General features: G+C 39.0%; 1 protein-coding gene across 2 annotated transcripts in view; it reads right to left on the reverse strand.

The window, feature by feature from the left end:
- The window catches only part of LOC117378418 (sodium-dependent neutral amino acid transporter B(0)AT1-like), a 33,953-nt gene that overhangs the window by 8,215 nt on the left and 1,300 nt on the right, over positions 1 to 24,438 (reverse strand). For both annotated transcript variants that reach the window (XM_033975013.2, XM_033975014.2), the window contains exons 2-7: positions 21,665 to 21,805; positions 21,068 to 21,205; positions 19,880 to 20,061; positions 19,695 to 19,805; positions 19,510 to 19,622; positions 18,176 to 18,304 (exon numbers count right to left, since the gene is read on the reverse strand). In XM_033975013.2, the coding sequence (XP_033830904.1) occupies positions 18,176 to 18,304; positions 19,510 to 19,622; positions 19,695 to 19,805; positions 19,880 to 20,061; positions 21,068 to 21,205; positions 21,665 to 21,805 (814 nt within the window). The remainder of the gene's footprint in view (positions 1 to 18,175; positions 18,305 to 19,509; positions 19,623 to 19,694; positions 19,806 to 19,879; positions 20,062 to 21,067; positions 21,206 to 21,664; positions 21,806 to 24,438) is intronic.

A 24,438-nucleotide genomic window follows, 5' to 3' on the forward strand; every position in this document is an offset into this window, starting at 1 on the left:
TTCAGTTCAATTTGGAGTTCTTGGATTATTCTGTCCTTTTTCTTCATTTCAGTGTTATGATCTTGAATAATCCGCTTCATTTTCCTCTTGTCCTCCTCATGCTGTTCGACAAGCTGGTTTACTTCTCCATCTTTGATCTGAATCCTACGTTTCAGTTCCTCAGATTCTCTCACTAATTGTCTGTTCTCCTTTTTCACTGTGTGCAGTTCAGATTTGAAGCCTTGGAGTTGCTTCTTATGATCTGCAATGATCAGCTCAGTTTTGTTCAATAACTTGAGCTTCTCCTCCTGGTGCTGTTCGTGGTCAATTTCTTGAACATACCTGAGGTCTTCCAGTTCTTGGAGAAGACGTTCCTCTCTGGCATCTAAAGCCTGAGCAGCGTTAGAGGCCGTGTCAAATTCGAGCATGATTAAGGCCAAGCTCTGGTCTTCTTCCTCTTCAGACCTCTGTTGGGTTTGAGGCTCCAACTGCTCCCTCTCCAACTCTTCAAGAGTTACAGAGGTTTGGACCACCTCCTCAGATGGTCCAGAGGTCTGGTCCTGATTGGCGAGTTCCTTCTCCAGGTCGAATTCCTGGCTGTAGAGGAGTTCGTCGTCCTCAGAAGTATAATCACACCAGTTTTTGGACATGTTTGCTTCAGTGAGTTCGATTGCTGCGTGCTCGTTCGAGTGCTGAGTTCAAATGAGGTTTTACAGGACTTGTGCTACACTTACAGAGTTTCAAATAGAATCTTTGTTTTGTCATAAAGAAATAGAATGAGTGATGTCACTTGTTGCTAGGTGATGTCACATAGTGGGTTGCTATAGTTACCTATGAATTGCCAGTATATCATAGATTTATTCATTGTTTTTAAAGCAAAACTTAGTAAAATTTTTAATTTTTTTTCATTAAATGTCTCTGTAAGTCTATGATGATTAAATATATATTTTTGAGCAGTTTGGATGACCCTAGAGCAAAAACTTAAAACAAAGGAATTTTCAGCTAAATTTTGACAATTTCTGTCAAAGTCATTTTTTTCTCTCCAGTCCTATAGATGGCGCTGTAGCACTGAGCATTAAGTATGAAGTATAAGTACAGTGTACACTGGTCATATGATTATTATCAAGTTACATTTAGGCCAGGATCCCACAATTATTATTCAAATTTGAGCAGTGTACACTGGTCATATGATTATTATCAAGTTACATTTAGGCCAGGATCCCACAATTATTATTCAAATTTGAGCTAGCTATCAATAGTCTATGACAAAGTAATTATTTTTCATCCCAGTTAACCAAAACCCATGTATTTCAATGAGAAATGTCAGACGTTGCCATGGCAACACCTTTGAAAATAGAGGTATGTTCTATTTGGCTTTTTTGTTCAGTATGGCAATAGGGATGTCCATGCCAAATTTTGAAATGCTTGTGACAAAGTAATTTTTTTGAGTACAATTCAAAAGTTCAAGGGGAGCGCTGTGGAGCAATGTAATGTTTGACATGTGTAAATTGCATATCTATGCACTCAGATCAAGATTTTGAACAAAATGTATATTAATGCCGGAAAATAGGACACTGCATGTTTGAGGTACTGGCCATTTAAAACTTCAAAAAACGTCTTTTTTCTTTGAAGGATGGCCACACCCACATTTTATGAGTTAAACTTTTTTTAGGAGAGTAGCCTATATTCCCACATGGATCTAGTTCATTTTGACCAATTTGCAAGTTTCTTGAATGAAAATCTGTGGCATTTTTTGCCAATGTTGAATTTTAGGCCATAGTTTGATTCGTGTAGAGCATCTATTTAGTCTACAACAAAGTCCAGTACTCTGAACCCCATTCATTTCAATGACACATTTATAATGTTGCCACGGTAACATGGTTGCAAATAGAGGTATGTTCTCATTGGCTTTTTTGAACAGCATGTGAAGGATATATGTGCCAAATTTCAATTGTCTAAGAGAAACTTTGTACAAAAAAAATGAATTGGGGTTGTTAGGGGGCGCTACCGAGTCATTTTTCAATATTTTTCAGTAGGAATTTCAAAAAACAAAATTTTTCGGCCATCTTGAATTTTGGGTCCAATAAAATTGACTTTTCGTTAACGTTCAGGGGGTCAAAAGTGGCTTCAATTCGGCCACCAAAATAGTAGTAATAATGGAAACGCATTTTCCACCCATTATTTTTCTCCTAAACCATAACAGCTACAGTCATGTGACTTTCTCACATTGTGCCCCGTCACAAATAAGGCCCCTGTGAATTTTTTCACACGTCCATGACAAATCGATTGTCTTCTACGAATTTTTGAAAATGAAATTTGAAGAGGGCGCTAGAGAGCCATTTTGTGAGAGAGTGTCTTTATTTGCATATCATTGCGTTCATGTCACAAATGTGCATAAACGCTGTATTAGCGTTTTCCCAACAGAAAATGTGTGAAAGATAAATATTTTTTTGAAATATTCCAAAATTTGCAATTTTGTTGAAAATTCACCCTGACCACACCCAAAGTCATAATCAAAATGTAATTGATAATCTTTAATCACACATGGGTTTAGTGGGATTTGGCCAAATTTGAAGTGTTTGTGATGAAAACTGTGCGAGAAAATGTCCTGAATGTGAGGGTGTGCACTTTTGTCGTTCCCGGGTTTGATCCAATATGGCTGACGTCCTGTACATTTTAGGGCGGGGCCATAATATCATTTTTGTCATGTCCCGACACGTACTATTTTTTGATGTGAGTTCCAGATTTTTATGTTGACTTTTTTCCAAGTCGGGCTCCCATTGGCTCCATGAAAATCAAAGTTTGAGGTGGCGCTACCGAGTCGGCTTTCGATATTTTTTCTCGGGGTCTTTTGTGACAATTAGAGCTCGGCGAGTTCTAATTTTTGACACCACTCACTGCCATGTCGGGGCGTGTTTACTACTTGATTTTTGCCATTTTCCACGCTCCAGACGCGGTTTTAATGAGTCCCTCGCCGGGACGTAGTCCCAGGCTCGGGCCTAACTAGCACCAGCCAGTTGCTTTGTTACTGGCTCAGACTAATAATGTCAATGAAACATCCCAATCTAGTCTTAGATTGGGACAGATCATGTTGAAAAGTAAGTTGAACAGTTCAGTTATACTCATATGAACTCTGAAAAACCATAAAACTTATAAATTAAAACCAAGCAGTGATAAAGGGTCCAGAAGGGCACGCTTCAATGGGAGGGCTATGTATCGACTCTGGCTTGACATTTGATTCAAAATGGCCACAGTGAAAATAGATTTTTCCCACACATTTTAACTCTGCAGAGGGTGCTGGAGAGCTATTTTACCACAAGACTCAAATCACAATTAAAACTTTAAGTGTGATAAAGGTCCCCAACCCTTGTGATGGCAGATGGCATTGCAGGGGGCGCTGGAGAGACATTTTAAAGGTACAAGTTTAATTCACAAATCATTATGTCCAGCTCATCAAACCACACAAGTGCTACATTGGGTCCATCCAGATCTGATCATTTTTGCAAAAGTCACTTGGATTTTTATACTTTCAAAATGTCTGTTTTGTTAAGATGTCATTATGTTGAGTCGACTATATGTCCTGATGAGGCTGCTTCAGTTTGGAGTCTGTCAGATAAAAACCCTACAAGTTTGTTAAAGTACATTAGCTAGATTTTAGATATTTAGACTCAAGTTTAACCCAATATTGCCGACACCTAAAATAGACTAAACCATGGATAAGGTGGTTCAAATAATAATTAACCCAAAAGAAGACAAAAAAAATGAATGGATTTTTTTATTTTTATTAAACAATAACTCAAAAACCTTTTTTTTGAGTTATTGTTCATGTGCAGAACAGGGTGGGGGGTTGAGAAAGGGTCTAAACGCGGAACAGTCTCCTGTACCATTTCCTCTTCCTCTTTTCCAGCATTATGCTCATCTCCTCCAGCAGGGAGCGCCGTTCTTCTGTTCTCCTCAGCTTTTCCTCCAACGCACTGCATCTTTCAGCCTGTAGGGAGCTCTCTGCCTTTAGCTCCTCACAGGTCTTTAAGAGAGCCGTCTTCTCCTCCTCTAGTTCTGTTTTAATTTGTTTCCCTTGTTCTATCTGTTGCTGTAACATGTTGTTCTTAATGACCAGCAGGGAGCGCTCTTCCTCTGCTCTTGTCAACTGCTGGTCTGACGCACTGCATCTCTCCAGCAGCAGGGAGCGCTCTAACCTTAGGTCTTCGTATGTCCTCAACATGGCGGCCTTGTCTTTGTGTAGTTCAGATGTGACATTTTTCTCTTGCGCCAACTCCTTCTGAAAAACACGGTTTCGTTCCTCATGCAAGGCGCGCTCTTCCTGTGTTGTACTCAGCTCCAGCTCCAGAGCACTGCATTTCTCCATCAGCAGGGAGCGCTCTTTCTGTGTCTTTCTCAGATCCTCCTTCAACTCCTCACAGATCTTCAAAATGCCGTCCTTCTCCTCGTCCATCTTTCGGATCTGCATATCTTTGTCTTCTATTTGCCGCAACATCTGGACCTTCTGGACAGCCGCCTCTTGTTTTTTGGTTTCCAGTTCATGTTTCAGAGCAGACATGTCCGTTCTGAAATCTGCCAGTGCACGCTTCAGTTGAGAGTTCTGCTCAATCAGCTCTGTATTCTCTGAAGATTTTTTCTGGAGTTTGGAGTTCATATTGGCAGCGTCCTTCTGAAGATTCCGTTTTTTGTTTTCCCACTGTTTGGATTTTTGTCTGGAATCTTTTCGAATTTGCTCCAACATGTCTTTCATTTCAGCGACTTGTTTCTGCAGAGCCTCAATAGCGCCATCTTTGGACTGAAGTTGGCCCTTCAGTTCATCTGACTGGTGTATAAATGCTGCTCTCTCGTCTTTCACGTTGTTCAGTTCAATTTGGAGTTCTTGGATTATTCTGTCCTTTTTCTTCATTTCAGTGTTATGATCTTGAATAATCCGCTTCATTTTCCTCTTGTCCTCCTCATGCTGTTCGACAAGCTGGTTTACTTCTCCATCTTTGATCTGAATCCTACGTTTCAGTTCCTCAGATTCTCTCACTAATTGTCTGTTCTCCTTTTTCACTGTGTGCAGTTCAGATTTGAAGCCTTGGAGTTGCTTCTTATGATCTGCAATGATCAGCTCAGTTTTGTTCAATAACTTGAGCTTCTCCTCCTGGTGCTGTTCGTGGTCAATTTCTTGAACATACCTGAGGTCTTCCAGTTCTTGGAGAAGACGTTCCTCTCTGGCATCTAAAGCCTGAGCAGCTTTAGAGGCCTTTTCAAATTCGAGCATGATTAAGGCCAAGCTCTGGTCTTCTTCCTCTTCAGACCTCTGTTGGGTTTGAGGCTCCAACTGCTCCCTCTCCAACTCTTCAAGAGTTACAGAGGTTTGGACCACCTCCTCAGATGGTCCAGAGGTCTGGTCCTGATTGGCGAGTTCCTTCTCCAGGTCGAATTCCTGGCTGTAGAGGAGTTCGTCGTCCTCAGAAGTATAATCACACCAGTTTTTGGACATGTTTGCTTCAGTGAGTTCGATTGCTGCGTGCTCGTTCGAGTGCTGAGTTCAAATGAGGTTTTACAGGACTTGTGCTACACTTACAGAGTTTCAAATAGAATCTTTGTTTTGTCATAAAGAAATAGAATGTGTGATGTCACTTGTTGCCAGGTGATGTCACATAGTGTGTTGCTATAGTTACCTATGAATTGCCAGTATATCACAGATTTATTCATTGTTTTTTAAAGCAAAACTTAGTAAAATTTTTAATTTTTTTTCATTAAATGTCTCTGTAAGTCTATGATGATTAAATATATATTTTTGAGCAGTTTGGATGACCCTAGAGCAAAAACTTAAAACATAAAGGAATTTTCAGCTAAATTTTGACAATTTCTGTCAAAGTCATTTTTTTCTCCCCAGTCCTATAGATGGCGCTGTAGCACTGAGCATTAAGTATGAAGTATAAGTACAGTGTACACTGGTCATATGATTATTATCAAGTTACATTTAGGCCAGGATCCCACAATTATTATTCAAATTTGAGCAGTGTACACTGGTCATATGATTATTATCAAGTTACATTTAGGCCAGGATCCCACAATTATTATTCAAATTTGAGCTAGCTATCAATAGTCTATGACAAAGTAATTATTTTTCATCCCAGTTAACCAAAACCCATGTATTTCAATGAGAAATGTCAGACGTTGCCATGGCAACACCTTTGAAAATAGAGGTATGTTCTATTTGGCTTTTTTGTTCAGTATGGCAATAGGGATGTCCATGCCAAATTTTGAAATGCTTGTGACAAAGTAATTTTTTTGAGTACAATTCAAAAGTTCAAGGGGGCGCTGTGGAGCAATGTAATGTTTGACATGTGTAAATTGCATATCTATGCACTCAGATCAAGATTTTGAACAAAATGTATATTAATGCCGGAAAATAGGACACTGCATGTTTGAGGTACTGGCCATTTAAAACTTCAAAAAACGTCTTTTTTCTTTGAAGGATGGCCACACCCACATTTTATGAGTTAAACTTTTTTTAGGAGAGTAGCCTATATTCCCACATGGATCTAGTTCATTTTGACCAATTTGCAAGTTTCTTGAATGAAAATCTGTGGCATTTTTTGCCAATGTTGAATTTTAGGCCATAGTTTGATTCGTGTAGAGCATCTATTTAGTCTACAACAAAGTCCAGTACTCTGAACCCCATTCATTTCAATGACACATTTATTATGTTGCCACGGTAACATGGTTGCAAATAGAGGTATGTTCTCATTGGCTTTTTTGATCAGCATGTGAAGAAGGATATATGTGCCAAATTTCAATTGTCTAAGAGAAACTTTCTACAAAAAAAATGAATTGGGGTTGTTAGGGGGCGCTACCGAGTCATTTTTCAATATTTTTCAGTAGGAATTTCAAAAAACAAAATTTTTCGGCCATCTTGAATTTTGGGTCCAATAAAATTGACTTTTCGTTAACGTTCAGGGGGTCAAAAGTGGCTTCAATTCGGCCACCAAAATAGTAGTAATAATGGAAACGCATTTTCCACCCATTATTTTTCTCCTAAACCATAACAGCTACAGTCATGTGACTTTCTCACATTGTGCCCCGTCACAAATAAGGCCCCTGTGAATTTTTTCACACGTCCATGACAAATCGATTGTCTTCTACGAATTTTTGAAAATGAAATTTGAAGAGGGCGCTAGAGAGCCATTTTGTGAGAGAGTGTCTTTATTTGCATATCATTGCGTTCATGTCACAAATGTGCATAAACGCTGTATTAGCGTTTTCCCAACAGAAAATGTGTGAAAGATAAATATTTTTTTGAAATATTCCAAAATTTGCAATTTTGTTGAAAATTCACCCTGACCACACCCAAAGTCATAATCAAAATGTAATTGATAATCTTTAATCACACATGGGTTTAGTGGGATTTGGCCAAATTTGAAGTGTTTGTGATGAAAACTGTGCGAGAAAATGTCCTGAATGTGAGGGTGTGCACTTTTGTCGTTCCCGGGTTTGATCCAATATGGCTGACGTCCTGTACATTTTAGGGCGGGGCCATAATATCATTTTTGTCATGTCCCGACACGTACTATTTTTTGATGTGAGTTCCAGATTTTTATGTTGACTTTTTTCCAAGTCGGGCTCCCATTGGCTCCATGAAAATCAAAGTTTGAGGTGGCGCTACCGAGTCGGCTTTCGATATTTTTTCTCGGGGTCTTTTGTGACAATTAGAGCTCGGCGAGTTCTAATTTTTGACACCACTCACTGCCATGTCGGGGCGTGTTTACTACTTGATTTTTGCCATTTTCCACGCTCCAGACGCGGTTTTAATGAGTCCCTCGCCGGGACGTAGTCCCAGGCTCGGGCCTAACTAGCACCAGCCAGTTGCTTTGTTACTGGCTCAGACTAATAATGTCAATGAAACATCCCAATCTAGTCTTAGATTGGGACAGATCATGTTGAAAAGTAAGTTGAACAGTTCAGTTATACTCATATGAACTCTGAAAAACCATAAAACTTATAAATTAAAACCAAGCAGTGATAAAGGGTCCAGAAGGGCACGCTTCAATGGGAGGGCTATGTATCGACTCTGGCTTGACATTTGATTCAAAATGGCCACAGTGAAAATAGATTTTTCCCACACATTTTAACTCTGCAGAGGGTGCTGGAGAGCTATTTTACCACAAGACTCAAATCACAATTAAAACTTTAAGTGTGATAAAGGTCCCCAACCCTTGTGATGGCAGATGGCATTGCAGGGGGCGCTGGAGAGACATTTTAAAGGTACAAGTTTAATTCACAAATCATTATGTCCAGCTCATCAAACCACACAAGTGCTACATTGGGTCCATCCAGATCTGATCATTTTTGCAAAAGTCACTTGGATTTTTATACTTTCAAAATGTCTGTTTTGTTAAGATGTCATTATGTTGAGTCGACTATATGTCCTGATGAGGCTGCTTCAGTTTGGAGTCTGTCAGATAAAAACCCTACAAGTTTGTTAAAGTACATTAGCTAGATTTTAGATATTTAGACTCAAGTTTAACCCAATATTGCCGACACCTAAAATAGACTAAACCATGGATAAGGTGGTTCAAATAATAATTAACCCAAAAGAAGACAAAAAAAATGAATGGATTTTTTTATTTTTATTAAACAATAACTCAAAAACCTTTTTTTTGAGTTATTGTTCATGTGCAGAACAGGGTGGGGGGTTGAGAAAGGGTCTAAACGCGGAACAGTCTCCTGTACCATTTCCTCTTCCTCTTCTCCAGCATTATGCTCATCTCCTCCAGCAGGGAGCGCCGTTCTTCTGTTCTCCTCAGCTTTTCCTCCAACGCACTGCATCTTTCAGCCTGTAGGGAGCTCTCTGCCTTTAGCTCCTCACAGGTCTTTAAGAGAGCCGTCTTCTCCTCCTCTAGTTCTGTTTTAATTTGTTTCCCTTGTTCTATCTGTTGCTGTAACATGTTGTTCTTAATGACCAGCAGGGAGCGCTCTTCCTCTGCTCTTGTCAACTGCTGGTCTGACGCACTGCATCTCTCCAGCAGCAGGGAGCGCTCTAACCTTAGGTCTTCGCATGTCCTCAACATGGCGGCCTTGTCTTTGTGTAGTTCAGATGTGACATTTTTCTCTTGCGCCAACTCCTTCTGAAAAACACGGTTTCGTTCCTCATGCAAGGCGCGCTCTTCCTGTGTTGTACTCAGCTCCAGCTCCAGAGCACTGCATTTCTCCAGCAGCAGGGAGCGCTCTTTCTGTGTCTTTCTCAGATCCTCCTTCAACTCCTCACAGATCTTCAAAATGCCGTCCTTCTCCTCGTCCATCTTTCGGATCTGCATATCTTTGTCTTCTATTTGCCGCAACATCTGGACCTTCTGGACAGCCGCCTCTTGTTTTTTGGTTTCCAGTTCATGTTTCAGAGCAGACATGTCCGTTCTGAAATCTGCCAGTGCACGCTTCAGTTGAGAGTTCTGCTCAATCAGCTCTGTATTCTCTGAAGATTTTTTCTGGAGTTTGGAGTTCATATTGGCAGCGTCCTTCTGAAGATTCCGTTTTTTGTTTTCCCACTGTTTGGATTTTTGTCTGGAATCTTTTCGAATTTGCTCCAACATGTCTTTCATTTCAGCGACTTGTTTCTGCAGAGCCTCAATAGCGCCATCTTTGGACTGAAGTTGGCCCTTCAGTTCATCTGACTGGTGTATAAATGCTGCTCTCTCGTCTTTCACGTTGTTCAGTTCAATTTGGAGTTCTTGGATTATTCTGTCCTTTTTCTTCATTTCAGTGTTATGATCTTGAATAATCCGCTTCATTTTCCTCTTGTCCTCCTCATGCTGTTCGACAAGCTGGTTTACCTCTCCATCTTTGATCTGAATCCTACGTTTCAGTTCCTCAGATTCTCTCACTAATTGTCTGTTCTCCTTTTTCACTGTGTGCAGTTCAGATTTGAAGCCTTGGAGTTGCTTCTTATGATCTGCAATGATCAGCTCAGTTTTGTTCAATAACTTGAGCTGCTCCTCCTGGTGCTGTTCGTGGTCAATTTCTTGAACATACCTGAGGTCTTCCAGTTCTTGGAGAAGACGTTCCTCTCTGGCATCTAAAGCCTGAGCAGCTTTAGAGGCCTTTTCAAATTCGAGCATGATTAAGGCCAAGCTCTGGTCTTCTTCCTCTTCAGACCTCTGTTGGGTTTGAGGCTCCAACTGCTCCCTCTCCAACTCTTCAAGAGTTACAGAGGTTTGGACCACCTCCTCAGATGGTCCAGAGGTCTGGTCCTGATTGGCGAGTTCCTTCTCCAGGTCGAATTCCTGGCTGTAGAGGAGTTCGTCGTCCTCAGAAGTATAATCACACCAGTTTTTGGACATGTTTGCTTCAGTGAGTTCGATTGCTGCGTGCTCGTTCGAGTGCTGAGTTCAAATGAGGTTTTACAGGACTTGTGCTACACTTACAGAGTTTCAAATAGAATCTTTGTTTTGTCATAAAGAAATAGAATGTGTGATGTCACTTGTTGCTAGGTGATGTCACATAGTGGGTTGCTATAGTTACCTATGAATTGCCAGTATATCATAGATTTATTCATTGTTTTTAAAGCAAAACTTAGTAAAATTTTTAATTTTTTTTCATTAAATGTCTCTGTAAGTCTATGATGATTAAATATATATTTTTGAGCAGTTTGGATGACCCTAGAGCAAAAACTTAAAACAAAGGAATTTTCAGCTAAATTTTGACAATTTCTGTCAAAGTCATTTTTTTCTCTCCAGTCCTATAGATGGCGCTGTAGCACTGAGCATTAAGTATGAAGTATAAGTACAGTGTACACTGGTCATATGATTATTATCAAGTTACATTTAGGCCAGGATCCCACAATTATTATTCAAATTTGAGCAGTGTACACTGGTCATATGATTATTATCAAGTTACATTTAGGCCAGGATCCCACAATTATTATTCAAATTTGAGCTAGCTATCAATAGTCTATGACAAAGTAATTATTTTTCATCCCAGTTAACCAAAACCCATGTATTTCAATGAGAAATGTCAGATGTTGCCATGGCAACACCTTTGAAAATAGAGGTATGTTCTATTTGGCTTTTTTGTTCAGTATGGCAATAGGGATGTCCATGCCAAATTTTGAAATGCTTGTGACAAAGTAATTTTTTTGAGTACAATTCAAAAGTTCAAGGGGGCGCTGTGGAGCAATGTAATGTTTGACATGTGTAAATTGCATATCTATGCACTCAGATCAAGATTTTGAACAAAATGTATATTAATGCCGGAAAATAGGACACTGCATGTTTGAGGTACTGGCCATTTAAAACTTCAAAAAACGTCTTTTTTCTTTGAAGGATGGCCACACCCACATTTTATGAGTTAAACTTTTTTTAGGAGAGTAGCCTATATTCCCACATGGATCTAGTTCATTTTGACCAATTTGCAAGTTTCTTGAATGAAAATCTGTGGCATTTTTTGCCAATGTTGAATTTTAGGCCATAGTTTGATTCGTGTAGAGCATCTATTTAGTCTACAACAAAGTCCAGTACTCTGAACCCCATTCATTTCAATGACACATTTATTATGTTGCCACGGTAACATGGTTGCAAATAGAGGTATGTTCTCATTGGCTTTTTTGATCAGCATGTGAAGAAGGATATATGTGCCAAATTTCAATTGTCTAAGAGAAACTTTCTACAAAAAAAATGAATTGGGGTTGTTAGGGGGCGCTACCGAGTCATTTTTCAATATTTTTCAGTAGGAATTTCAAAAAACAAAATTTTTCGGCCATCTTGAATTTTGGGTCCAATAAAATTGACTTTTCGTTAACGTTCAGGGGGTCAAAAGTGGCTTCAATTCGGCCACCAAAATAGTAGTAATAATGGAAACGCATTTTCCACCCATTATTTTTCTCCTAAACCATAACAGCTACAGTCATGTGACTTTCTCACATTGTGCCCCGTCACAAATAAGGCCCCTGTGAATTTTTTCACACGTCCATGACAAATCGATTGTCTTCTACGAATTTTTGAAAATGAAATTTGAAGAGGGCGCTAGAGAGCCATTTTGTGAGAGAGTGTCTTTATTTGCATATCATTGCGTTCATGTCACAAATGTGCATAAACGCTGTATTAGCGTTTTCCCAACAGAAAATGTGTGAAAGATAAATATTTTTTTGAAATATTCCAAAATTTGCAATTTTGTTGAAAATTCACCCTGACCACACCCAAAGTCATAATCAAAATGTAATTGATAATCTTTAATCACACATGGGTTTAGTGGGATTTGGCCAAATTTGAAGTGTTTGTGATGAAAACTGCGAGAAAATGTCCTGAATGTGAGGGTGTGCACTTTTGTCGTTCCCGGGTTTGATCCAATATGGCCGACTTCCTGTACATTTTAGGGCGGGGCCATAATATCATTTTTGTCATGTCCCGACACGTACTATTTTTTGATGTGAGTTCCAGATTTTTATGTTGACTTTTTTCCAAGTCGGGCTCCCATTGGCCCCATGAAAATCAAAGTTTGAGGTGGCGCTACCGAGTCGGCTTTCGATATTTTTTCTCGGGGTCTTTTGTGACAATTAGAGCTCGGCGAGTTCTAATTTTTGACACCACTCACTGCCATGTCGGGGCGTGTTTACTACTTGATTTTTGCCATTTTCCATGCTCCAGACGCGGTTTTAATGAGTCCCTCGCCGGGACGTAGTCCCAGACTCGGGCCTAACTAGCACCAGCCAGTTGCTTTGTTACTGGCTCAGACTAATAATGTCAATGAAACATCCCAATCTAGTCTTAGATTGGGACAGATCATGTTGAAAAGTAAGTTGAACAGTTCAGTTATACTCATATGAACTCTGAAAAACCATAAAACTTATAAATTAAAACCAAGCAGTGATAAAGGGTCCAGAAGGGCACGCTTCAATGGGAGGGCTATGTATCGACTCTGGCTTGACATTTGATTCAAAATGGCCACAGTGAAAATAGATTTTTCCCACACATTTTAACTCTGCAGAGGGTGCTGGAGAGCTATTTTACCACAAGACTCAAATCACAATTAAAACTTTAAGTGTGATAAAGGTCCCCAACCCTTGTGATGGCAGATGGCATTGCAGGGGGCGCTGGAGAGACATTTTAAAGGTACAAGTTTAATTCACAAATCATTATGTCCAGCTCATCAAACCACACAAGTGCTACATTGGGTCCATCCAGATCTGATCATTTTTGCAAAAGTCACTTGGATTTTTATACTTTCAAAATGTCTGTTTTGTTAAGATGTCATTATGTTGAGTCGACTATATGTCCTGATGAGGCTGCTTCAGTTTGGAGTCTGTCAGATAAAAACCCTACAAGTTTGTTAAAGTACATTAGCTAGATTTTAGATATTTAGACTCAAGTTTAACCCAATATTGCCGACACCTAAAATAGACTAAACCATGGATAAGGTGGTTCAAATAATAATTAACCCAAAAGAAGACAAAAAAAATGAATGGATTTTTTTATTTTTATTAAACAATAACTCAAAAACCTTTTTTTTGAGTTATTGTTCATGTGCAGAACAGGGTGGGGGGTTGAGAAAGGGTCTAAACGCGGAACAGTCTCCTGTACCATTTCCTCTTCCTCTTCTCCAGCATTATGCTCATCTCCTCCAGCAGGGAGCGCCGTTCTTCTGTTCTCCTCAGCTTTTCCTCCAACGCACTGCATCTTTCAGCCTGTAGGGAGCTCTCTGCCTTTAGCTCCTCACAGGTCTTTAAGAGAGCCGTCTTCTCCTCCTCTAGTTCTGTTTTAATTTGTTTCCCTTGTTCTATCTGTTGCTGTAACATGTTGTTCTTAATGACCAGCAGGGAGCGCTCTTCCTCTGCTCTTGTCAACTGCTGGTCTGACGCACTGCATCTCTCCAGCAGCAGGGAGCGCTCTAACCTTAGGTCTTCGCATGTCCTCAACATGGCGGCCTTGTCTTTGTGTAGTTCAGATGTGACATTTTTCTCTTGCGCCAACTCCTTCTGAAAAACACGGTTTCGTTCCTCATGCAAGGCGCGCTCTTCCTGTGTTGTACTCAGCTCCAGCTCCAGAGCACTGCATTTCTCCATCAGCAGGGAGCGCTCTTTCTGTGTCTTTCTCAGATCCTCCTTCAACTCCTCACAGATCTTCAAAATGCCGTCCTTCTCCTCGTCCATCTTTCGGATCTGCATATCTTTGTCTTCTATTTGCCGCAACATCTGGACCTTCTGGACAGCCGCCTCTTGTTTTTTGGTTTCCAGTTCATGTTTCAGAGCAGACATGTCCGTTCTGAAATCTGCCAGTGCACGCTTCAGTTGAGAGTTCTGCTCAATCAGCTCTGTATTCTCTGAAGATTTTTTCTGGAGTTTGGAGTTCATATTGGCAGCGTCCTTCTGAAGATTCCGTTTTTTGTTTTCCCACTGTTTGGATTTTTGTCTGGAATCTTTTCGAATTTGCTCCAACATGTCTTTCATTTCAGCGACTTGTTTCTGCAGAGCCTCAATAGCGCCATCTTTGGACTGAAGTTGGCCCTTCAGTTCATCTGACTGGTGTATAAATGCTGCTCTCTCGTCTTTCACGTTGTTCAGTTCAATTTGGAGTTCTTGGATTATTCTGTCCTTTTTCTTCATTTCAGTGTTATGATCTTGAATAATCCGCTTCATTTTCCTCTTGTCCTCCTCATGCTGTTCGACAAGCTGGTTTACCTCTCCATCTTTGATCTGAATCCTACGTTTCAGTTCCTCAGATTCTCTCACTAATTGTCTGTTCTCCTTTTTCACTGTGTGCAGTTCAGATTTGAAGCCTTGGAGTTGCTTCTTATGATCTGCAATGATCAGCTCAGTTTTGTTCAATAACTTGAGCTGCTCCTCCTGGTGCTGTTCGTGGTCAATTTCTTGAACATACCTGAGGTCTTCCAGTTCTTGGAGAAGACGTTCCTCTCTGGCATCTAAAGCCTGAGCAGCTTTAGAGGCCTTTTCAAATTCGAGCATGATTAAGGCCAAGCTCTGGTCTTCTTCCTCTTCAGACCTCTGTTGGGTTTGAGGCTCCAACTGCTCCCTCTCCAACTCTTCAAGAGTTACAGAGGTTTGGACCACCTCCTCAGATGGTCCAGAGGTCTGGTCCTGATTGGCGAGTTCCTTCTCCAGGTCGAATTCCTGGCTGTAGAGGAGTTCGTCGTCCTCAGAAGTATAATCACACCAGTTTTTGGACATGTTTGCTTCAGTGAGTTCGATTGCTGCGTGCTCGTTCGAGTGCTGAGTTCAAATGAGGTTTTACAGGACTTGTGCTACACTTACAGAGTTTCAAATAGAATCTTTGTTTTGTCATAAAGAAATAGAATGTGTGATGTCACTTGTTGCTAGGTGATGTCACATAGTGGGTTGCTATAGTTACCTATGAATTGCCAGTATATCATAGATTTATTCATTGTTTTTAAAGCAAAACTTAGTAAAATTTTTAATTTTTTTTCATTAAATGTCTCTGTAAGTCTATGATGATTAAATATATATTTTTGAGCAGTTTGGATGACCCTAGAGCAAAAACTTAAAACAAAGGAATTTTCAGCTAAATTTTGACAATTTCTGTCAAAGTCATTTTTTTCTCTCCAGTCCTATAGATGGCGCTGTAGCACTGAGCATTAAGTATGAAGTATAAGTACAGTGTACACTGGTCATATGATTATTATCAAGTTACATTTAGGCCAGGATCCCACAATTATTATTCAAATTTGAGCAGTGTACACTGGTCATATGATTATTATCAAGTTACATTTAGGCCAGGATCCCACAATTATTATTCAAATTTGAGCTAGCTATCAATAGTCTATGACAAAGTAATTATTTTTCATCCCAGTTAACCAAAACCCATGTATTTCAATGAGAAATGTCAGATGTTGCCATGGCAACACCTTTGAAAATAGAGGTATGTTCTATTTGGCTTTTTTGTTCAGTATGGCAATAGGGATGTCCATGCCAAATTTTGAAATGCTTGTGACAAAGTAATTTTTTTGAGTACAATTCAAAAGTTCAAGGGGGCGCTGTGGAGCAATGTAATGTTTGACATGTGTAAATTGCATATCTATGCACTCAGATCAAGATTTTGAACAAAATGTATATTAATGCCGGAAAATAGGACACTGCATGTTTGAGGTACTGGCCATTTAAAACTTCAAAAAACGTCTTTTTTCTTTGAAGGATGGCCACACCCACATTTTATGAGTTAAAATTTTTTTAGGAGAGTAGCCTATATTCCCACATGGATCTAGTTCATTTTGACCAATTTGCAAGTTTCTTGAATGAAAATCTGTGGCATTTTTTGCCAATGTTGAATTTTAGGCCATAGTTTGATGAGTGTAGAGCATCTATTTAGTCTACAACAAAGTCCAGTACTCTGAACCCCATTCATTTCAATGACACATTTATAATGTTGCCACGGTAACATGGTTGCAAATAGAGGTATGTTCTCATTGGCTTTTTTGAACAGCATGTGAAGGATATATGTGCCAAATTTCAATTGTCTAAGAGAAACTTTGTACAAAAAAAATTAATTGGGGTTGTTAGGGGGCGCTACCGAGTCATTTTTCAATATTTTTCAGTAGGAATTTCAAAAAACAAAATTTTTCGGCCATCTTGAATTTTGGGTCCAATAAAATTGACTTTTCGTTAACGTTTAGGGGGTCAAAAGTGGCTTCAAAGCGGCCACCAAAATAATAATAATAATGGAAACGCATTTTCCACCCATTATTTTTCTCCTAAACCATAACAGCTACAGTCATGTGACTTTCTCACATTGTGCCCCGTCACAAATAAGGCCCCTGTGAATTTTTTCACACGTCCATGACAAATCGATTGTCTTCTACGAATTTTTGAAAATGAAATCTGAAGAGGGCGCTAGAGAGTCATTTTGTGAGAGAGTGTCTTTATTTGCATATCATTGCGTTCAGCTCACCAATGTGCATAAACGCTGTATTAGCGTTTTCCCAACAAAAAATGTGTGAAAGAGAAATATTTTTTTGAAATATTCCAAAATTTGCAATTTTGTTGAAAATTCACCCTGACCACACCCAAAGTCATAATCAAAATGTAATTGTTAATCTTTAATCACACATGGGTTTAGAGGGATTTGGCCAAATTTGACGTGTTTGTGATGAAAACTGTGCGAGAAAATGTCCTGAATGTGAGGGTGTGCACTTTTGTCGTTCCCGGGTTTGATCCAATATGACTGACTTCCTGTACATTTTAGGGCGGGGCCATAATATCATTTTTGTCATGTCCCGACACGTACTATTTTTTGATGTGAGTTCCAGATTTTTATGTTGACTTTTTTCCGAGTCGGGCTCCCATTGGCTCCATGAAAATCAAAGTTTGAGGTGGCGCTACCGAGTCGGCTTTCGATATTTTTTCTCGGGGTCTTTTGTGACAATTAGAGCTCGGCGAGTTCTAATTTTTGACACCACTTACTGCCATGTCGGGGCGTGTTTACTACTTGATTTTTGCCATTTTCCATGCTCCAGACGTGTTTTTTTAAATTAAAAAACAATAAAATGAAAAAATACGTAAAAAATTTTATAATAATATTTAAAAAAAACAATAAAATGAAAAAATACATAAAAAATATAATAATAATAATTTAAAAAAAACTGTTAAATGAAAAAATATGTAAAAAATAAATATAATAATAATAATAATAATAATAATAATAATAATAATAATAATAATAATAATAGTATGACAATAGTATTAATTTGTGGGGGCTGGAATCGCACCACCAACCTGTGAGGGAGTAGTGGATTTGACTGTTCTACCAATGAGGTTTATGTCGAAAATGGGATTTGAACTGCCAATTTTCAGATCAGTGAACAGTCCCACTTCCCAATTGGGAAATAAACAATAATATTGAAACTGATTTACGCCACTAACACAAAAACCTAAGAGCAGATTTAAACCACAAAAACTATTCTAAATCTACAATATTGTTAAAAATCATGAGCTGCAATAAACAAACAGCAGAATGAAACACTTTAGTCGTTAGTTTGCATCTGTAATGAGCCAAAGAAGTTATTTATTAAACCTTTTATGGCTTAAATCTTATCATATAACCAAACTAACTAAAAATCTCCCTGTGGCGCAAAGAAAAAGTAACTTAATAATAGTGACGCTCAACCAATACTGTTCCATAGTGTCTGGTACATAGAACGATAAGTGGATCTAGTGATTATAGTGACAGGCCGAGTGTTTTACCCATCGAGACAAGCGTTGAACTGCTCTGTGGCCCTGAAGCCGATGATGGAGTAGATCACTGTGGCGGCGTACACAGACGTACATCCGTTTATAATGGAGATGATCACGGCGTCCTGCTCACAGTTATTACTGAAGCAGAAACAGAAAATATTTTAGAAACAGCTACACCTTTATCTGATTAAACTGGGTAAAAGTAAACATATTTTTGTGTAAGTGCAGTAGTGGATGGAGTACGCAATGTTGTTACTCAAGTAAAAGTACAGATACAGAGGTAAAAAGTTGCTTGTGTAAAAGTAAAAGTATCACATGAAATCTACTGAAGTAAAAGTATTAAAGTACCTGTTTAAAACTGTACTTTAAGAGTAGAAAGTAAAAGTATTTCACAGTGTTGTTCATTTGTTTAAGTGGAACTGTAGCGATACTGATTTAAAATGAGACATATTTTGGTCACAGTAAAAATACAAATCGATTTCTTAGTTTTTCTTATGATTTTTGTGGGGGTTTTTTTGTTTTGCTCAAAGCCGAAGCTCAAACTCGAAAACTTTAGTCAGGATGTTTCCACGAACATGGTAAAAATACTCCCTCAAATCATATGAAAAGTACTTTTTACTTTTCAGTCCTGTTCAAAAATGTAGTGAAGTAGAAAGTACAGATACTGCTCTCAAATGTACTGAAGTAAAAGTAAAAATTATCCATTGTAAATGTACTTAAGTAAAGTACAAATACAGAGGTAAAAAGTTGAGTAAAAATATAATAAAAAAATCTACTTGAGTAACTTTTTACCTCTGTATCTGTAGCTGTACTTTTACTTGAGTAAAAGTGTAAGTATCACATAAAAAAATGTAATTAAGTAAGAAGTAAGTACAGATACAGATAGAGATACAAAAATATCACAAAAGTAAATCACATGAAACATGATACACATGAAAAAAATCAGCTCAAGTAAAAATATCCAAATACTTGTTTAAAAATGTACATGAAAACTACATTTTACTTTTCAGTCCAATTAAAAAATGTAGTGGAGTAGAAAGTACAGATACTGCTCTCAAATGCACTCCAAGTAAAAGTAAAGTATCCAGTGTAAAATGTACTTAAGTAAAGTACAGACACTTTAAAAGTTCCACCACTGTAAATGTGTAAAAATATCTGAACCTCACAAATCAAAACAGACAAAAAAGAACGTCGATTTGTCTGCGTTTTTTAGTTTCTTATTTCTATCCTGAAGTGTTTTTTTTAAAGCAAACATTAACCGTTTGTGCACTCCTTGCATGTGAAGTGTTAGGTGTTGTTTTTTTCGTATCAGCTCAGATAAGATTAGAGCAGAAGTGACTCACTGCACAGAGTTATAACTGGAGAAGGAGATGAGCCCTCCGAAGGCCAGCGAGAACGAGTAGAACACCTGAGCTCCTGCGTCCAGCCATGTGCTCGGATTTATGAGCTCGTTCAACTGTGGAGAGACAAAAAAGAGCTTTACAATACACTGTGTACTTTTAGCTCCAGGACGTGTCGCTCCACTAACATCAGGCGTGAACAGAAACTTAATTCCTTCTAAAGAACCTTCCAGCGTCAGTCCTCTGATCAGAAAGATGGTGAGGACGGCGTAGGGCAGCGTGGACGTGACGTACACAGCCTAAACGAGCACAAAAGGCGTATAATTTCTCGTATCGCCGTAAAAATCCAGCCGTAGACAAGTACGTTCAGAACCTTCCCCGTCGTCTCAATGCCCCTGATGCAGCAGACGTACAAAACGGACCAAGCGGCGACCAAACACAGCACCATGGACCACTGCAGCCCGCCCGACTCCTCGATCGACGTGGAAATGTTCAGCGTTTGTCTGTACCAGAAATAGTCAACGGAGCTGCTGCGGGCGCACTCCGAAACTAGATCTGTAGAAACAAAAGCACAAGTTAGCTGCTGTCGGAAGTCGGAAATATATTTGTACGCTGCCTGGCCAAAAAAAGTCGCCACCAAAAAAAAAAAAAAAGCTGTGGCATTGTTTTGATTTCGCTTCTGCAACGTCACAAGATTTATTTCCGTCCAGTGTTGCATTAATGTTTCACCTGTTTCATTGATGATGGTCGAGTCTGACGCTGCAGCTTCTCCAGCTCATCCCAAAGATTCTCACTGGGGTTAAGGTCTGGACTCTGTGGTGGACGATCCATGTGTGAAAATGATGTCTCTGTCTTTTCCTCTCTCTGTCTCTCTCTTTCTGCTTCTCCCTCTCTCTGCTTCTCTCTCCCTCCCTCTTTCTCGCTCTCTCTCTGTCTCTCTGTGCATCTTTCTGTCTGCCTCTGTTTCTACCTCTTTCTCTCTCTCCCTCTCTGCTTCTATTTCTCTCTTCCTCCCTCTCTCTTTCTCTCTCTCACTGTGCATCTCTCTCTCTCTGCCTATTTCTCCCTCTCTCTGCTTTCTCTCTCTGTCTGTCTCTCTCTCTGCTTCTCTTTCTCTCTCCCCCCTCTCTGCTTCCATTTCTCTCTCTCCCTCTTTCTCTCACTGTGTATCTCTCTCTCCGCCTCTGTTTCTCCCTCTCTCTGATTTCTCTCTCTCACCCCCTTTCCCTCTCTCTGTCTCTCTCTCCCTGCTTCTCTTTCTCTCCCTTTTCCTCCCTCTCTCTTTGTCTGTCTCTCTGTGTCTCATGCTCCTGATTCTCTCTTTCACAGTTTAATCCTGATAAATCCTGACATTGTCGTCTTGGAATCTGCCCAAAAATCCCCTGATGGAATAACCTGGTCATTCAGTATATTCAGGTGTCAGCTGACCTCATTCTGCTGAACCTCGACCGGACCAACTGCAGCAGGAGACGACGTATTTGCTGAGTTAAATCCAAATGGCGACTTTTTTTTTGGCCAGGCGGTTTACATTAACCAAATGGATTCATAAATTATATCCTGCCTGTTTTATTTTCCGTGAGTGGACATTGGCTCCAGGGCAGGGGGCTCTGGAAAGAGTTGAAGAAATACCATAACACCCAGGCGATGATCGTGTTGTAGTACATTCCCACTAAGAACGACACAACCATGGATGCGATTCCTACAAAAAAAAACAAAAAAAAAACACCAAATAAATCTGTAAACACGTGTTACTACAGCCGTACAATTACCGTAAATTTCGGACTATAAGCCGCTACTTTTTTCCCACACTTTGAACACTGCGGCTAATTTAAAGATTTTTACTGCCTAATGGCCACAGGGGGGCGCTCTAACACTAAACGCAAAAGTGAGACATGGGGAAAGATTATGAACTGATGCTTTTCAGACACAGTTAAAAAAAAAAAAAAAAGCATTTCCTAAATTTAAACTAAAAAAATCTTCTGTGTACCGTCTTTCTGTGTAAATATCACATGTTACAACACAAAAACCTGCGGCTTATATTCAGGTGTGGCTTATATATGTACAAAATTGATTTTCTTTTCAAATTTAGCTGGTGCGGCTTATATTCAGGTGCGCTCTATAGTCCCAAATTTACGGTACAACTTCTGACTTCACTCACCCACGCCGGTCAGGTAGGGGTTAATACTACCCCAGACGCTCAGGCTTCCCTTTCGGAGGCGTTGGCCAATTGCAAATTCTAAGTGCAGTAACGGGATACCCTCCAGAACGAGTAGAATCAGGAAAGGGATCATGAAAGCCCCTAAAGAGTTAATAAACGTTAATATTTTGCGTTGTAAATTGTGTAATCGTCGTGGGTTCTTATTATCAGCACATAGTTTGCCGTGCATCCCTGGCAAACCGCCCGCTGTCGTATCAAATAAGACCCGATCTCTTTATGCTCCTTATCTCTGAGGCAGGTGGAGCGCGCTGAAAGGTCACTGTGTTGTTATGGAATCAGATGAAAACAAGGTGATTAGAAACGGCTGATTCACAACTATGGACGGGATATGGAGGGTTTTGGATTGAAGATCAGCTTTAAAACACAAAATAGGAAGACTTTTTGTACAATTTGACTGAAGGGTTCATTGACAGACACTTACAAACACACTTCAGCTGATGTTTATTGTAAAAAGACTGTGTCGAAATACCAAAATACCCAAGACAAGACCTCGCTTCGTTTATAAAAGGTACTTGAATTAAAGAGCGACTGACTGATTCCTCATGTTGTACCCGTTGTGGGAATATTTTCATTCAATCTTTCTCTCCATTATTAACAAACTCACATCATTAAAGACAGAGATTTTCTAAAAAAACAGGGATTGTTTTTGCCATGGATTCCAAAAGAGCAAATCCATTTAAGGAACAAACTACGGTCACACTCCAGATCTGCTCGTTCACAAATCGACTGGAAAATGAAATGCGAACACGTGTTTGATTTTAAGCCGTCAAATTCACTAAACTTTGCCAAAAACTGAAGAAATCTGCAGGTGTTATAGCCGAGCCGATGACCCAGACTTTTAACTTGATTCTCTTTTCAAACGTCATCCCTAAAAAAAAAACGGAAAACACCACAAATTCCACCTTTATTTAAACGAGTCCCATCAAATATGAACTGTCGATCGATTTTAAAGCTTTAAACCCTGACACAGATCTTTAATTTACAGATAAAACTCAAACAAATCTCAGTCTGGCTTCAGAAGTGGCCGTAGCACAGTCGCGTCACAAATGATCGGGACAAAAGCGACTCAGCAGCTTAATTTGTGGATTTTTTTAAGCGTTTTTTTCACTGCTCGCTCTTAAATAAATAAAGATCAGTTTGGCTCAGGCTAAAACCGAGTAAATTATTCAAAAATGATGTTACAGACCATGTGTGTGCTGCCAGAGCGCCACAGATCACACAGTGTTAACAGTGTGCGAGGGTTCCACAGGGATCAGTCGTAGCACCTGCATTATTCACTATCTTTTATAAATGATTTGGGAAAAGAGCTGCCAAATATGAGACGATACAGTGGTTTACTCCCAAGGTCTGTCTATCACCGAGGCAAAAACTAGAGTCAGCATTTCATTGGGACAAACACTGCTACGTTGACGCTAAAACACTCTAAAAACTCAAAAAACGAAAGGTAAATTATTCTCAGAAGGTCGTTCAAGGGAAGATCACAACATCTTTACATTTGAAATAGTCCAATAGTTCAAATAATCATACAAATACTGGGGTATGCAATGATTTTCTTACATTTAAAGTTCATATTTCAGCCCTAATCTAAAAACTCAAACTAAAGATTATTTCTCTTTTACACCCAAACTGTTTTTCTTTCTGTTATGGACTACGGTGATGTTTTGTATGTGCTTCCTTTTCCACTTCACCGGACTCTACATCACGCCTCATTGAAGTTTATGGCCAATGCTAAATCCCTCACTCATCTCTGGTGTCTTTATGGTTTCGTTGGCTGGACGTCGCTCACAATTCTTAGAAAACAGTGTTGGGTCGTACAGTATTTATCTATAAAGCCAAACTGGAGGCTTTGGTGACCTCGTCTCCAGTTCCTTTCCCAGTTCCTTTTCGATGTCGCTGGGAAAATCTGTAGAAATAATCTACGTAAAGATCTTAAAAATGGAGTCAACTACTTATTTATCTGTCCAATGAATTTACAGTGACTTTATGGTAAAAATGACGGTATAAATCATACTCCTCTCAAATGTAGCTTTACATTTTGGCTCCTGTTGGTAATGACAGCGCCCCCTTGTGTGTTTCTTCTTTTTTTTTCTTTTTTTCCTTTTTTTCCTTAACGTATTTGTGTATTTATATGTGTAGATGCAAGTATTCGTATGTATATGGGTGTATGTGTAAATATGTGCATGTGTATTTTATATGCATTTTGAATTTATGTATTTATTTATTTATTATTATTGTATTTATTTATTATTGTATTTATGTATTTGTATGTTTTTATTATTATTGTATTTATTTATTTATTGTATTTATGTATTTATTTATTATTATTATTGTATTTATTATTTATTTATGTTTTTTTCTTATATGTATTTTATTTTAATTTATTATTATATAAAAAAAAGTTTTCTCTTTTCTCTTGTTTCTATATTTGTGTTATTATTAATATATTTGTATGTATGATTTTTTATTTTTTTTATTGCGAAAACCATGAAAATAAACAGTTTTAAAAAAAAAAGAAGGAGTTTATGGATTCAAAAGTGCGTTGATCAGGTGTATGTGAGATGTAACTATGTTTATAATGTGATATTTTGTGATTTTTAGTTCAGTTTCGATCGTGTCGGCTGCTCCTACGATCTGCGACTTCCTGGTTAAATGAAGGTCGGATTAAACGCGTAAAACATGTGGTCCAGATGTTGGGTAAGGTCTTAAACAAAATG

The sequence above is a fragment of the Periophthalmus magnuspinnatus genome, chromosome 11 (genome assembly GCF_009829125.3).
Source record: "Periophthalmus magnuspinnatus isolate fPerMag1 chromosome 11, fPerMag1.2.pri, whole genome shotgun sequence".
Lineage (NCBI taxonomy): Eukaryota > Metazoa > Chordata > Actinopteri > Gobiiformes > Gobiidae > Periophthalmus > Periophthalmus magnuspinnatus.